The sequence below is a fragment of the Carassius carassius genome, chromosome 49 (genome assembly GCF_963082965.1).
Source record: "Carassius carassius chromosome 49, fCarCar2.1, whole genome shotgun sequence".
NCBI lineage: Eukaryota > Metazoa > Chordata > Actinopteri > Cypriniformes > Cyprinidae > Carassius > Carassius carassius.
Genome location: NC_081803.1, coordinates 18,655,546 through 18,670,644, shown reverse-complemented (window position 1 = coordinate 18,670,644; position 15,099 = coordinate 18,655,546). Strand labels below are relative to the sequence as shown.

The 15,099-nt window shown below is 36.3% G+C and overlaps 2 protein-coding genes across 2 annotated transcripts; one reads left to right on the top strand and one right to left on the bottom strand.

Moving 5' to 3' along the window:
- The first annotated feature begins 119 nt into the window (after window positions 1-119).
- LOC132132236 (MORN repeat-containing protein 3-like) lies at window positions 120-3,142 on the top strand. The gene is made up of 6 exons (XM_059544572.1): window positions 120-261; window positions 427-572; window positions 819-976; window positions 1,049-1,208; window positions 2,385-2,569; window positions 2,730-3,142. Exons 2-6 carry the CDS (start codon window positions 428-430, stop codon window positions 2,850-2,852), a joined length of 771 nt encoding a protein of 256 aa, XP_059400555.1. The 5' UTR covers window positions 120-261; window position 427; the 3' UTR covers window positions 2,853-3,142.
- Window positions 3,143-4,221: 1,079 nt separating this feature from the next.
- LOC132132237 (calcium release-activated calcium channel protein 1-like) lies at window positions 4,222-6,169 on the bottom strand. Its single transcript, XM_059544573.1, has 2 exons — window positions 5,893-6,169; window positions 4,222-5,216 (listed from the first exon to the last, which is right to left on the bottom strand). Exons 1-2 carry the CDS (start codon window positions 6,010-6,012, stop codon window positions 4,668-4,670), a joined length of 669 nt encoding a protein of 222 aa, XP_059400556.1. The 5' UTR covers window positions 6,013-6,169; the 3' UTR covers window positions 4,222-4,667.
- Between the last annotated feature and the right edge of the window lie 8,930 nt (window positions 6,170-15,099).

Genomic DNA, 15,099 nt, shown 5'->3' with positions numbered 1-15,099 from the left:
AACTTATATCAGCTCCGCTTCTTCACCCATCCACCAATCACAGGCAAGCGTAAGATTCCGAGGATGACGTCGCCATCTAATGACTGGGAGCGTCAGCGAATCTAGCCAAAGTCCTTTTGGTCAAGCCTGAAGGCTTGTTGCTAGGATACCGTACACGAATTCTTTTCACAGGTCAGTCGAGATCGAGCTGTTTGACTATTGCAGTGTAAATATAATTGTTTTGTTTGTTTTAAGTGATTTGGATGGTGAATTTGGTCACAGGCAAGGTCAGAGCAGGTGCTAATAAACCTACTTTATGATTACCTTACTCAACTTTTATTGTATTTACAGTTTTTAAGTGCAGAAACTACATACACAAAGTACTTTAGTGCTTGCATGTTCAAGCTAATAATATTTTAATGATAATAGTCATCTTTTTATGTACAGTATGCCCTTCTTGAAGAGACACCGGACTACAGAACCTCTTGTAAAACTTTGGGACAAAAAGGCCCAAAAATGTGGCCCACATCACACTGTGTATTCTGTCAACGGAGATCAATACACAGGCGAGTGGATGGAAAATAAGAAACATGGTAATATTTATTTTGGATTGAATATTTAATGGCATGTTTCTATACATTCGAGGCCTTGAGGATCACAGTAAGAAGCCTGTCAATTTTAATGGACAAGCCTTCATTTAATTTACTTTGTTATGTAGATGTGTTCTGCAGATTACAATATTTGTTCCTTGGAAACGCTGCTTATCAAAGCTCGATCTGGCAGAAAGATTTTCCCTCCATTAACAAAATGTTCCTGAACATAGCTTTTACTCTGATAAGGAAAAGGAGCACAGGTTTGGAAGAAAACAGGACTGATCTATGACGGGGACTGGAGGTGTGGAAAGAGAGAAGGCTATGGAACCCTGAGCAAGACTGACCCTGAAACCAAAGAGTATGTGAGAGTTTATGTTGGTTCTTGGCGGAATGACAAGAAGGAAGTAAGTATGAAACACTGTACCATCATATGGTCTATAGTTTCCACAAATACATCGTCAGCCTTTCGTTCAAAGGGTGCCGGGACATATTTCTACAGTCCGTCTGCGTTCTATGAGGGGCAGTGGAGGGAAGATCAGAGGAGTGGATGGGGACGGATGCAGTATGAGAATGGGGAGCTGTATGAGGGAGAGTGGCTGAAGGACAAACATCATGGACAGGGTTTGCTTCTGCTAGGTACGGACTAAAAACAGTTTGCAAATGAGCCAGCCTGCATGGTGGATCTCACTAAAACATCTTCAGATCACTCACATTTGTCACAAAAACCAACAAAAAATAAATGGAAAATATTTTGGATAAAGAAACTGAAGCCTGTTTTTATGACAATTAAGGGAACTTAAGGAAGTCGTGGCCTAATGGTTAGAGAGTTGGACTCCCAATAGAAAAGGTTGTGAGTTCGAGTCCCGGGCTGGCAGGAATTGTGGGTGGGGGGAGTGCATGTACAGTTCTCTCTCCACCTTCAATACCACGACTTAGGTGCCCTTGAGCAAGGCATCGAACCCCAAACTGCTCCCCGGGCGCCGCAGCATAAATGGCTGCCCACTGCTCCGGGTGTGTGCTCACAGTGTGTGTGTGTGTGTTCACTGCTCTGTGTGTGTGCACTTCGGATGGGTTAAATGCAGAGCACAAATTCTGAGTATGGGTCACCATACTTGGCTGAATGTCACGTCACTTTCACTGTCACTTTCAATTAACATTGCATTGTAACATTACTTTTTATGACAATTAAGTGCTCATTCTGTATAAAGAAGAAAAAAAATCAGAAAATCATTAACACAGACACTGATGTGTGTGTCTCTGTGTATATATATATATATATATATATATATATACACACATACATATATATATAATGTATTTAAACATTAAGCAAAACATATCTTTTATGCATTATTATTTGGTATTTATAAATCATACATATATATATATATATAATAGTAATAATTCTAAAAAATAATTAAACACACACACACACATATATATATATATATATATATATATATATATATATATATATATATATATATATATATATATATATGTGTGTGTGTGTGTGTGTGTGTGTAAAATTAACAATACCTACTGTATCCATTTTTTTGCATTATGGTAATTTGGTATTTATATATGATAAATAATAATACAATTTAATTTATCATATTTGTTATATAATACATATATTATATATAAATGATAGTAATCATTTTTTTTGTATTATGGTAATAAGAATTTGGGGTAAAATTTTCTTAATTAAAACAATGATGTAATGCACATAATCTTAATGGTCTTAAATTGGCTTCAATTTCTTCTTGCAGAGAGTTATGATCCACACATTTCTATCTTTTTTTTGCAAAGCTAATGGAAACCGGTTTGTGGGCACCTGGAGTGACGGACAGAAAAACGGACACGGCAAGTTCTACTACCTGGACAGAGGTCAGCTGTACGAAGGCTTTTGGGTTGACGGTGTTGCTAAGTCTGGAACCGTGTTTGATTTTGAGAGAGAAGCAGCAGTTAGACCAACAGTGTATCCAATTCCCAAGGTAAATGTTTAACACTGATGTTTGCTCATTTGCATGATTTCCATTTAGATACAAGCCTTCAGTCATAGGTTCCTAATGTTTCGTAATTTTGCATGTTTTTTTGTTACCAAATGCAGATTCAGAAATGCTGTGGAATTACAACTCTGCTTTATGTCCAAAGGTTTGCCTACAGGATTCACAGGCTGTGCTGATGGAGGCACAAGCATATTTCACTGAGGACAAGGAGAAATCAACAGAGACCACGATTCCAAGTCACATGGTTGCTAGGCAATATGTAACTTGACAATATTCTGAAATCAAAAAAGGCAGACGAGTGCAGTGAAATACATTTTATCAACCCCTCACGCACAATAAAATCAATTTTACACAATACATAAAAGCTGTTGGTACATTCTGCATCTACTAGTATTGAAGAAAATGGCAAGATTTTATTTTGCCAAGAATTGCATGTCATGCATGATATAGAAGAACACAAATAGGTGTTTGGTTGAAGTTGGTCTGATTAAGACTTTAATTAAAATGTAGAAAACTGTGGGTTTTTAAATTCCAGCACATGCTGTGCACTAATATAAAGAACTTAATCAAATTTTACAAGATTTTTGCACAAGATGGATATTACTACTGATGTAACTACATGTTTAAACAGTCCTCTGCTTAATAAACACTTTATAAAAATGTGTTTGCTAGCATAATCTCACAATCCTGCCAGTTCTTTAGCCGTGATGGCTCTAATCACTTCCATCCACCTTCAGAGTGAACAGAGGCCCCTTTAATGGGAAGCGGTTTCAAATATTACCAAAAAAGGTCAGACAAACATGTTGATAAAGTGCCTTTGTTTCTACTAAGATGTGCTCATTCAGGGGGTTCATTTAGGAAGGCAATGGAGTTTGAATAAGACTATGATTTCTGGTTTTGATTCAGCTGTTCAACAGCAAAGCCCTGAATCAGAAAACATCAAAATTATTTGGTCAAGTGGACATTAAAGTGTCCCCTGTACTGTAATGACTTCAAACACAGCCTCTGATCAGTATTTAAAAAAGTGTTGTTATAATACACACTCATGTCTGTAAAAATGTAGCTTGCCTTGTGTGAAAATAAAAACCTTGCAAGTAACAAAATTGGCACAGCTGCCATACTGAAATAAAGGATTTTCCCTGTGATGAATTTAAGGAATAGTTTACCCAAAAATGAAAAATTGCTGAAAATTACTCAACCTCAGGCCACTCATGTAGATGAGTTTGGAGCAGATTTTAGAAATTTAGATCAGAGAAATTAAACATTACATCGCTACATGGATCCTCTGCAGTGAATGGGTGCCGTCAGAATGAGAGTCCAAACAGCTGATAAAAACATCAAAATAATCCACACCACTCCAGTCCATCAATTAACATCTTGTGAAGAGCAATGTGTGTTTGTAAGAACCAAATCACTTTAAACTGTCACTTCTTGCCAAAATACCAGTCCATAATTCATAATAATGCTTCATCCAGTGATAAAGTCCATCCCCTGTAGTCATCTCACCACCAACTTATTTTTTAAATTGTTTGTAAACAGCACTTGTTTTGTGCATATTTCTCTCCTGATTCAGATGAGATAACTTTTTCACTGGAGAAAGCGATATTATGGATAGAGGAGTAATATTTAGCTGTATCTTTTGTTTAAATGTCTTAATGGATTATTGTGATGTTTTTATCAGCTGTTTGGACTCTCATTCTGACGGCTCCCATTCACTGCAGAGGATCCATTGGTGAACTGGTGATGTAATGCTACATTTCTCCAAATCTGTTCTGATGAAGAAACAAACTCATCTACATCTTGGATGGCCTGAAGGTGAGTACAGTTTCAGAAAATGTTAATTTTTAAAAAGAAAAAGAGAAAAAGAAAACATCCATAAAACATGCTGTGCATCCTTTCACATTTAAAACAGCCTATTATTAGTAAATCTAGCAGAAACAGTGGACAAATCCTCAACACATAAAACTGGATGTCTTGGTGACGACATGCAACAAATAGATCAATACGAATGGTCAAAAATATGATGTGTTTCAATACATGACAATGCTAGAACATTAACAGAAGCTCTTTCCCAAACTCAAAACTAGGGGTAAAGGGAACTGGGAGACTTTAACGTAGACGACTCCCCTCGATGGTCCAATTCGTTCTGTAAGTCCTCCAACTCTTCTAACTCTCGAAACTGCCTGTCGGTCTTGTGGCTGACCAGTGAGCGGTAGAAATGTACAGCGAAGACGATAAAAACCAAGCCAAAAGGGACCATGATGGAGGTAGACGTGATCGCAGCAGCCACCCCAGCAGATATAGTACCGTTTTTCTGGTCCTTCGGCTTAATGGGTAAAAACTTGACCCAGCACAGCAGGACCACCTCGGCCAGGAAGAGCAATGTTCCAATGACTGTGGAAAAAGCCCAGGCCAGCTCGATGTGGCGATGCATTCTCTCGTGAGGAGACTCCTTCACAGAGTTGAGGTTGTGCACATTGCTGACCGCTTCGATGTTGGGGAGGATGCAGGTGCTCACCATGAGGGCAAACAGGTGGACGGCCACCAACACAGTGGTGCAAGCGCTGAAAGTGATCAGCAGTCCTGGTGGATAGTCGTGATTGGTGTCCAGCTGTACTTCCACCATGGCCACCTGTTGAATGGAAGGAAAACACAGGTAAAATACAGTCTTCGAACCCAACAAATATTGTACTGTAATTTCAGTCATTATAATGATATATATATATATATATAATATAAACATAAACACGTGAGTGAGTGTGTATCTAAAACTAATTTATATTATAATAAAAAATGTATTTATTTATTTGTTTTTTTTTATTAGAATTTTTTTAGATTTTTTTTTAAACATTAAGAATATTTATACGAAACAAAATGAGCATTTAGGTTTTAAAAGGATTAAGATTTTCATTTAAACTTGGACGTGTGCAGATTGTAAGATTTCTTAGGAATCGGTTTGGCAACGAATTAAAGTGCACTGCAGTGGACGAATCAAGAAGTTGAGCCTTGGCTGCATCCGGTAGATATCCAGTGGTGTGTTGTTCTTTATTAACATCACTAAGTAAAAACTGCAATCATATATGTACATTATCTAGTTGAAGATTAGCACAATCTTAACAAATGTGGCTGTCAGTTTGTGATTGCAGATGCATAAAACAGCGAGTCATGCGCCTTTTGAAGCCAAAATATTCGCTTAAACTTACACAACATTATTAAACGCACTTTCTCTTTAACAACTCGGTGTTTATACAGCCGGTGCAAACCGAACATCCACAGCTCTAAAGAAACAGACATGAAAACCAACTCACCATTGCGAAACCGGATAAAAGAGCAGACGTGCGACTGGACGCTTTGAGTTTGGCTCTGCTCAGGTAAAGCTTTCTCCAGGACAGAGCCTGCAGCGAATGCTCGTTCCGACTCATGTTCATCCGAGCAGAGGTTCTGAGAAACTATCCGAGAGATTCAGCTGAACCGAAGCATTGCGCTGGGTTAATGGTGAATCTCCAGCATTACGCCTGAACGAGACAGTCAGCTGGCTTGTTCAAGTGAAACTGGATGCATCGTGAAGGCATTACCCACAAGCCTTCGCGACAACACATTTGTTTACACACTTATTAGTGTGTGAACATAACAGAATCGATGTAGGTTAACATTTTGTACACTTTCTTAAAAAAAAAAATTATATATTTGTTTGTAAATTTATTTGTAAATGGCTATTTAAAAACATTAATTTCATATGTATATACAATTGTATAAAATATTACTATCTTACCCGTTTTCTAAATACATCAACAAGAAATTTTACTTTGCCAAGAGGAAGCATTTTCTTTTCTCTTTATATATATATATATATATATATATATATATATATATATATATATATATATATAATATATATATATATATATATATATATATAATATATATATATATTATATATATATATATATATATATTTTTTCTTTTTTTGTCTGTATGTATTTTTGTTGATCCTATTTGTACATTAACAGCTATATTAGCAAATATTCACTTTTTATTTTTCATAAAAATATATAATTTTAATTAACACTAAATATTTCTTAAGTTGAACAAATATGCACATTTTGATAAAAAACTTTTTCATTAAAAAAATCTTTAAATTAATTTTAGTTAATTAAACTTTTATATTTTTATTTGTCATGAGGATTAAAAATATCTTCTCCTTACTATATTAGCAAATATGCACATTTTGATGTCAACTTGGTTACCATTAGCTTGTTAAAGTAATTAGTAAATAATAAATAAACAATTATAAAAATAATTTTGATGATGGTGATAACTAGGCCTACTACTACTATTAGGCTAATAATAATCTATTATAAATCTTACACTTTTTCATTCAATGCCCCAAATAAATCTTGATTTAAAGAGAATCGGTCATGCATATCTATTTCTATTGTAACTAAGGCTATAACTTGTGGGTTTTTAATATTAGAATGGGCAAACGGTAGTAAATATTCAGTTATTGTTGCAGTATTACGGTGTTGTCGAAGCACAAATGCATGAGTTTAGCAGCTGCAGCGCGTGCGTTCCAAACAGAAGAAAGAAGGAGCAATTCCGGCTCCCTAAAAAAACAATTCCTATGTGTAACCCCCCCACAAACCATTTTGATAATTCCTCAGAAAAAAAATGCATATTGTTTTGGCCCCTCATAAACACAATCCGCATTACGTGCATGCAATGTTTTGATTCTGTTGACTGTGATGTCACGCGGTGCACTATACAAAAAAATGGTTCCTGCTTAGTTTATTATGGAAGGTGGACGGGGCCAAAAGTCTCAAAATGGAATGCGTGATGAGGTGGGATTTATACTTTTGCCATCTGAGAAGAAGTCATTTGCCCGTACAGGACTTCTCACATGATGAATGAGTTGATTAATTAATTTCTTTATGTAAAAACTGATTAGAAAAATCTTAAACTATTTGCTTTATTTTGTGTCAAACATAAGACAACTTTAAACAAATATTGTATAAATAGTATCTAAATGAATTCTAAATGTATTTTTATACACTAAAAATAAAATGTACTTCAAAGAAAAAAAACATTGGATAAACTATGCAAAACATCTATGGAATGTTTTCCATCAAAGCGTCAAAAAGCACCTTATGGAGTTTGAACTTCACATCAAACTGCTTCTATTTCACACAAACGCTGGCACAGACGTGCATATTTGGCTAGAATTGCCCTGAACGCATCTTCGGATGGGGAGTTGTAGGAGGAGGGATTTATGCATTTACTTTGTTAACTAAGCAATGAGTCTTGTCAATCGCCATGCACCTTGCCGTGAGCAGAAGCCGTGACCAATGAGGTGTGATAAGAAGCGCGACACTTTCATCACCCCCTTCTTGCGTGAGAAGAGATGTGAGTCCAGTCAGACTCGGGGTGAGAATTTTGATAAGCTGTCAGACAAGGTCCGGCCCGAGCAGGGCCCCCAAACGGCCAGGGCCCATATGCACCTGTTTACCCTGCATACCCAGACACTATGCCACTGAACCGGAGGCTAAAAGCTGTGATTTTAATGTTGTCCATTAGAGAGAGCCACAGGATTTTGGCTCAGACAGCATAGGTTTAGCGTATGGGGCTGTCAGATGAATGAGACAAACGCGAGGAATCAAAAGGTTTCAATTCTTTTTCCGGCTCAGACTGCATTGGTTAAGTTTATGGGGCTGTCACGTGATGTCTCAGTCTTTTCTGTTTCTTATAACATTATAGTTTTGTATTGCTTGTGGTGTGATCAACATTTGCGTAAGTAGTAGATGTGTTAGGGAAGTAACATTTTAATTACATTTAGATAAAATGAACAAAATGAAGGAAATGCTTTGAAAAAAAAAAGGATTTATTTTTTCTGAACAAGACTCAAAGGTCCAAGTCGGTAAAATTATCTGAACTTCCCATCGCTTGCGCAGACATCATATAGTATATGATATCACGCAATTACACGTCATTGGTCACGGCTTCTGCTCACAGCAAGGTACGCAACGACTGACACGACTGATTGCTTAGTTAGCAAAGTAAATGCATAAATCACACCTCATATAATTGTGTTTGTTGACACGGTCAAATTTCACGCGTTCCGTTTCAAGACTTTTGGCCCCGTACGCTTTCCATAGTTTTCTATACAAGCAATCAAAGTGTGCACAACTTTACGCCGTTAAATATGGTCCAAATAAAGCGCTGAGAGAAATAACACGGACGAAAGGCTCGGACATGGAGGCGTGTGCGGAATCCGGACGCAAACTGGTGTGTAGTTGAAGCTGTCCTCTCAAAGACTCGTTTTAAATCGAGATTTCAGCCTCACATCGATATGCATTGTGTTTAGTGGCCTAAATCGGTGCGAATTACTGTAATACCAGAATTAGAGCGACATACGCCACACTAGTATTTTAATTGCAATAACTCTCGGATTGTAATGGTAAACAGGAAAGCGTCTCATAATATTACAAAGAGAGCAAGATGCTCCATATACAGACGCGCGTGCGAGACTGCACACACATTGTTGTTGCCCCGCGAACCTCGTGTCTAAAATTCATCGGGAAGTTTGATTTGACATGTATTAATTATATAACAGCTGCAAGATGGTCGACGATTAAGGATTGGATGTTAATCATGAAATTTGACGTTCGCGCAAATTATATAGCATCCCAGTCCAGAGTTACGTCTCACATCCAAGCACAGAATGAGGCAGGTTCTTTTCATCTTCATCATATGTTGTTTTCATCCAGCGCTCGACCTGCAGAAGGATGTACGATGAGAACGAGGACTTGTCAGATGTGGAGGAAATCACAAACATCGGGGGCTTCAGCGTGGAGGACAAACTTGAGAGCAATTTATACAACAGTGAATTTGTTCAGTATATGGAGGGAGGAGGTACATGTTATTTTACTTTTTAGTGTGTATATTGCTTATTAGTGCAATTATATGCATTATATTCTTAGACAATTGGTGGTTTTGTTCTCCTTGGCACCCGCACCTGCAAATATAAGTTGTACTTACAGTTGTGCTCATAATTTCATATTAAATGGTTGATATTAAAAGCATAGTTCATCCAAAAATTGAAATTCTGTCACTATTTACTCTCCCTCCAGTTGTATCAAACCTGTTTAAGTTCTTTCTTCTGTTGAACATAAAAGATGATATTTTGAAGAATGTTGCTGGTCCCCCTTGTGACTTGACCAGAAACTTTTTGGTTACCCTCATCCTGCAGAATGTGTTCTTTTGTCTTAAAGGTCCTATGACATGAAAATTTCACTTTCTGAGGTTTTTTAACATTAATATGACTTCCCCTAGCATGTATGTGGTCCCCAAGTTTCTAAAAATTTTAATCGGTGTAAATCGAGATTTTGCTATCTTTCTCTGCCTCTGAGAAAATGGAAGCTCAAACGGGCTGATCTGGAATCTCCTCTTTGTGACGTTGTAAAGAGAAATGTTACCTTCCCTTTCTCTGCTTTGCCCGCCCAAATATTTACATATAATTCAGTCGCAATGTCAGCACAGGCATTATAAACAGAATTTTATGATATGGATTCGACAGCACCGCCACAAACAGTGAGTAACCTTGTTCATTAATGCCTGATCTGTGATCAGTGATTTCTGATGTGTAGTTAATCATTCAAGTTCACACAGACTTTCTTCTAAATCGTTTAATACTGTTTATGCATCAGTGAATCAAGCCAGTAGCTAAACGATCAACTTCACGTTGTTTCTCTCAGTAGCATGAAACAAATCTGTTATTTAAATTGTGATTTAACTACAGAGAGCGATCAAAGAACGCTCCCTTTTTTTCGGAGCTGTCACACATCGCGAGTATATCTGCACACTTGCCTAAACTGCCGTTACAATGAATGACGCTGTTATGCTGCACAACAAAGCTCTTACTGTATTCATGTGTTTGCTGTTAGTTGTGGTGAAAGCATTTTGTGAGAGAAAATGTGTTGCAATAATGACTGCATTCACGCGATAAACAGACTCTGTCTACTCAATGCTCATCACTGCAGCCGTTCATGTGATGGGAAAAGATCGAAAAAATAATTATATAATCAACAAATCCACGATTCGTTAATCTCGACAGCTGTAGTATATATATATATATATATATATATATATATATATATATATTTGAGAGGGGTCCACATGTAATACGCATTTCAAATGCAAAGATGTCAGCCAATCACAACAGTTGTCGTTTACTCGGAGTCTCACAGCAGACACGCCCCTTCAAACAGAGCATTCAAGCCAGAGGGCTAATATCAGGATATAAAAAATGCTTTTTATTTCTAAATTTTAAATGTAAAAATCATACTAGCAATATAAGTACACCTAAGGAAACATTAAAAAGCATTTATAGAAAAGGAAATAATCCATGTCATGGGACCTTTAAACAGCAGAAAGAAACTCGTACAGGTTTGGAACAGCATGAGGGTGAGTAAATGATTAAAGAATACATTTTTTTGGGTGAACTATCCCTTTAATAACGAAGCATATATATAACGAAGTACTTTTGAACAGGACTATTTGTATAAATTATGTTTTTTAGTTTTGTCTTGTGGAATATGTAAATATCTATTATGTCAAATAGGGCTGCCACAAACAATTATTTTGATCATCGATTCATCTAACGATTAGTTGACTAATCATTGATATTTTAACTGATTAATCATTAGACATTTATTGATTATTCAGCTTTTGCAGTTAGTTAAAATATACATATTCTAACAAATAAATTAATTACTTCCACTTTTGGAAATCATATTATGTAATTACAATTATACAATTCATTTATACAAATAAGTTTATTTGGCACACAAAATGAGATGAGAGAGAGAGAGAGAGAGAGAGAGAGAAACTCTTATTCATCATTAAATTAGCTATATGAGAAAGTAGCCGAAAGACAAATCATTCTGTCTATTAATATATTTTTGTAAGTCATATGTATAAGAAACAAAAGTAAAAGGTAAGTGATAGGTCGTGTTTTTTGTTGTTGTTTTTTTTAATAACTTTAATGACATTTTTTTTTCCCTCACTAATAAAAATATTGTATCATTAGCTAGTTCCACACTGGAGAGCTGCTTTATAATAGAAAATAAAGTTATAATTCTAACTGAAAGCGACATTGACTTTTTCATGTTTAATACTGTAAAGTTGCTTGATTTAAGACTATCTATTGCATTGTACTGTTATATAAATAAACGTGACGTGACTGGACTTTTCTTTACTGTTTACTGTACTTCAGAGGTCATGCAAACATCCACATCACTTTAATCAAATGATTCTTAAGTGCTGCTTTCACACAGTGGTCAGTTTTTGTTGTTTATTTTGTTATTGAGAGGAAAGCACGCAGTATATATTTAGATATTCATCCAAATGCCGCTCAGCAGCCTCCGGTTCGGATTGTGCTCTGTTTGCTCTACTGAAGCACTTCTTCTTCTCTTAAATTGTATCAGGAGCGCTGAATTACAATCTTGCGCTACAGCACGAACTGCATTATTGCAAGCACTTACTTGAGTCATCTGAGATCAAACGACTACTCGACAACAAAAATTTGTCGACAGTTTTTTTTTTTTATTGTTGACATTGTCGATAATGTCGACATATCGTTTCAGTCCTAATGTCAAATAGCATCCAGTGAAACTAATCTTGCTGACAAGTATAAATTGTTGTCTACAGTACATAGTTTATTTACAAAATTAGAATAGTATTATATTTTAATAGATTAGTTTTAGTGGATACTGAAGAAAAAGCAGCCAACAAGTGTCCAGCATTCATATAAACCTCTTGAGTGTGGGATTATATATAAGAAGATTGATAACTACATTGTTCCCAATCAGATCTTTCATAGTTTAGATGACTTTACAATTATTAAACAATGTGGAATATTGTCATAATCAGTGGCGGTTCTACACGGAGGCCTAGGGAGGCCCGTGCCTCTTTAGACATGTCCCTGGCCACCCCTGTGGCCACCCCCTTGCTGAAAAAAAAAAGTAATATGATTTATACGTGAGCGCCAAAAGCGGAACTAATGTGACGCAACGTTCTACATGGGTAAATTAGTGCAGCGCACCCAAACACTTAAGGCCCGTTCACACCATAGACAGTAAAAGAAATGGACACAGCATCCCCATTGGAACTCAATTGAGACAAGTGAAGCCCATTTTTAGCGTTTTTTAGCACTTCCGTTTCTGACGCGCAGACTCAAACTAAGCTTGATGACGTCAGCAACCTGTCTGACAGATGTAAATCTTCTAGTAGCTGTGCTTGAAAACTGCCATCGTTAATCTTGCAGAGACGGCGAGCTTGAGCGGGGAGTTCTTTGGCGTGAGTGAGCAGGAGTAAGTATTCTGATTAATTATTTTGTATAGTATTTTAAAATGTAACGCCAGTACGCCATATTAAGTTAATTGCCTGCGAGCTTCTCCTCCTGTCTGTACGGTAATGCGACAGAGAGTCGAGTGGTTATGACGCAATCGTTAGCCTATTTTTACAAAAACTGTTTCTACGGGGCCATACTGTAACATAGAAGGTAATGGAGCCCTTTATACATTGTCGTGTATCTTTAGAAATAAATAATGGACAAACGGAGTCTTTAAACGCCTCAGATGTAAAGTTATTCGCTGTCAAAGTGACGCCAAAATGAATAGGAGTCAATGGGAATGCTAACGCAAGTGAAGTTCTGCTACAAGATGGCAGCTCGTGGCCGACTTCAACTTCCGGTCGACTTCCTTGCCGCCTGGTTCACGCCAAGCACGATAACGATAAAGATATAGTTCTAAAAATCGTTCTCAATATTAAAGAATAGCAGAGTCCACACTACAACTATAACGATAAAGGCATAGAGAAACAGTATCGTTGGAATCATTTTCAGAACGATTTTTATCCAGCTGATGTACGAACATTGACATCCAATCAGAATCCATCCTTCTATAACGAGCTCAAGGATTTAAAGCGGCAGACGCACTTGCGCTCAGAATAAACAGACGATATAGTTCGCTGGTGTGGACGCTAATATCGTTATCTTTATAGTTAGCTTTATAGTTATCGTTCTTGGTGTGAACGGGGCTTTAATCATATTCAGGGATGCAAACATCGCGCTTTTCGGCGCCTCTCTTTTTTTCACATCAGTTTGGGTGACTTGGGTCTGATTATAATTTCTCAAAGTCATCTGAAGCAATTCCATATCTTAATGTTATGGACCGAAGACTATTTACATCATTAAATTAAAGTTTACGGAAACCTTGTTTTCCCTCCTCTGTGGCTGTCAATCATTCTCCATTCAGTATTCAAATAGCGCGCACCTCGTCCATTTACAGCAGGATGCATGGTAAAACTCTCTCCAATATTATATACTCACATTATAATGCTTGATCTGTAGATAAAAAGGCTGTGGATTTCCATAAAATGACTTTATTTTGTGTATTTGTATTTGATGTTTGTTGCTGTTTTTAAAAGACTCGCTTGTGCCTGTTAGATCACACACATGTTTTAAAAGCCGTAAACTTTTAAAATCACTTTGTGAGCTCAGTTTTGAAGCGTTTCATATTATCATGGTTTTGTGCACTGACAGATTATTAAAAGCTTATTATATTTTTAGCCTGCACAATACATTTAAATTAAAATAAGCATAATTTATTTGTATATTATTTCTGTGTAGTGTAGTGTAAGCATTATAAATATATACACTCAAAATTCTTGACATTCATATATAAATATTAAATTGTGAAATGTATGATTGCCTGATTGAATTTTATAAGAGTACTAATAGTAATTTGTTTTTATTAACATGTTTAGATTGTGTAAAATTACTGTGTAGATTTTTTCAAGAATTACTTTTTGTATTTATTTGCATTATATTTAAATAAAATATGTTGCCATTTTTAATGTGCCCCTCTGGTTAAACACCGGCCCCTCCTTGGCCCCCCTAGTAAAATTTGTCTAGAGCCGCCACTGGTCATAATGAATGAGAAGTTGTGTCTAAAGTCTTGGTTTACAAGTAATACTTGGGTCATTCATGTACTCTCTATTTTAAAATCCAGGGATTTGTTTTTTAAACACAGTCTAACTTTTAGCAACCACTTCTTTTGTACCATCCTAGATTTTACTTATGAATATGTTCAGAGAGAGGCACTGCGAACTCCACTCATATTTAAAGCCAAAGATGGCCTGGGAATTAGGTAAGAACAAGTAAAACGCTTTTATTTCAGATTGATTCATACTTTTTACATTGTGAATCACTCATCTGAATTGTTTAATGTACTACAGAATGCCGGATCCAGAATTTACTGTAAGTGAAATCAAGGGTTTGGTTGGTAAGTACTATATAAAAAAAAAAATTCAGTTGTTTGACTGTAATCAGATGAAAAGCAGTAAAACGTTTTGATAACATTTGTTAATCCTTACTTTTGACTTGGACTTTTATTGCATTTTCTCGGTCTCACATCAAATCAGTTCTTGCATTATTCATGAACAGGACAATGTATTCTGCT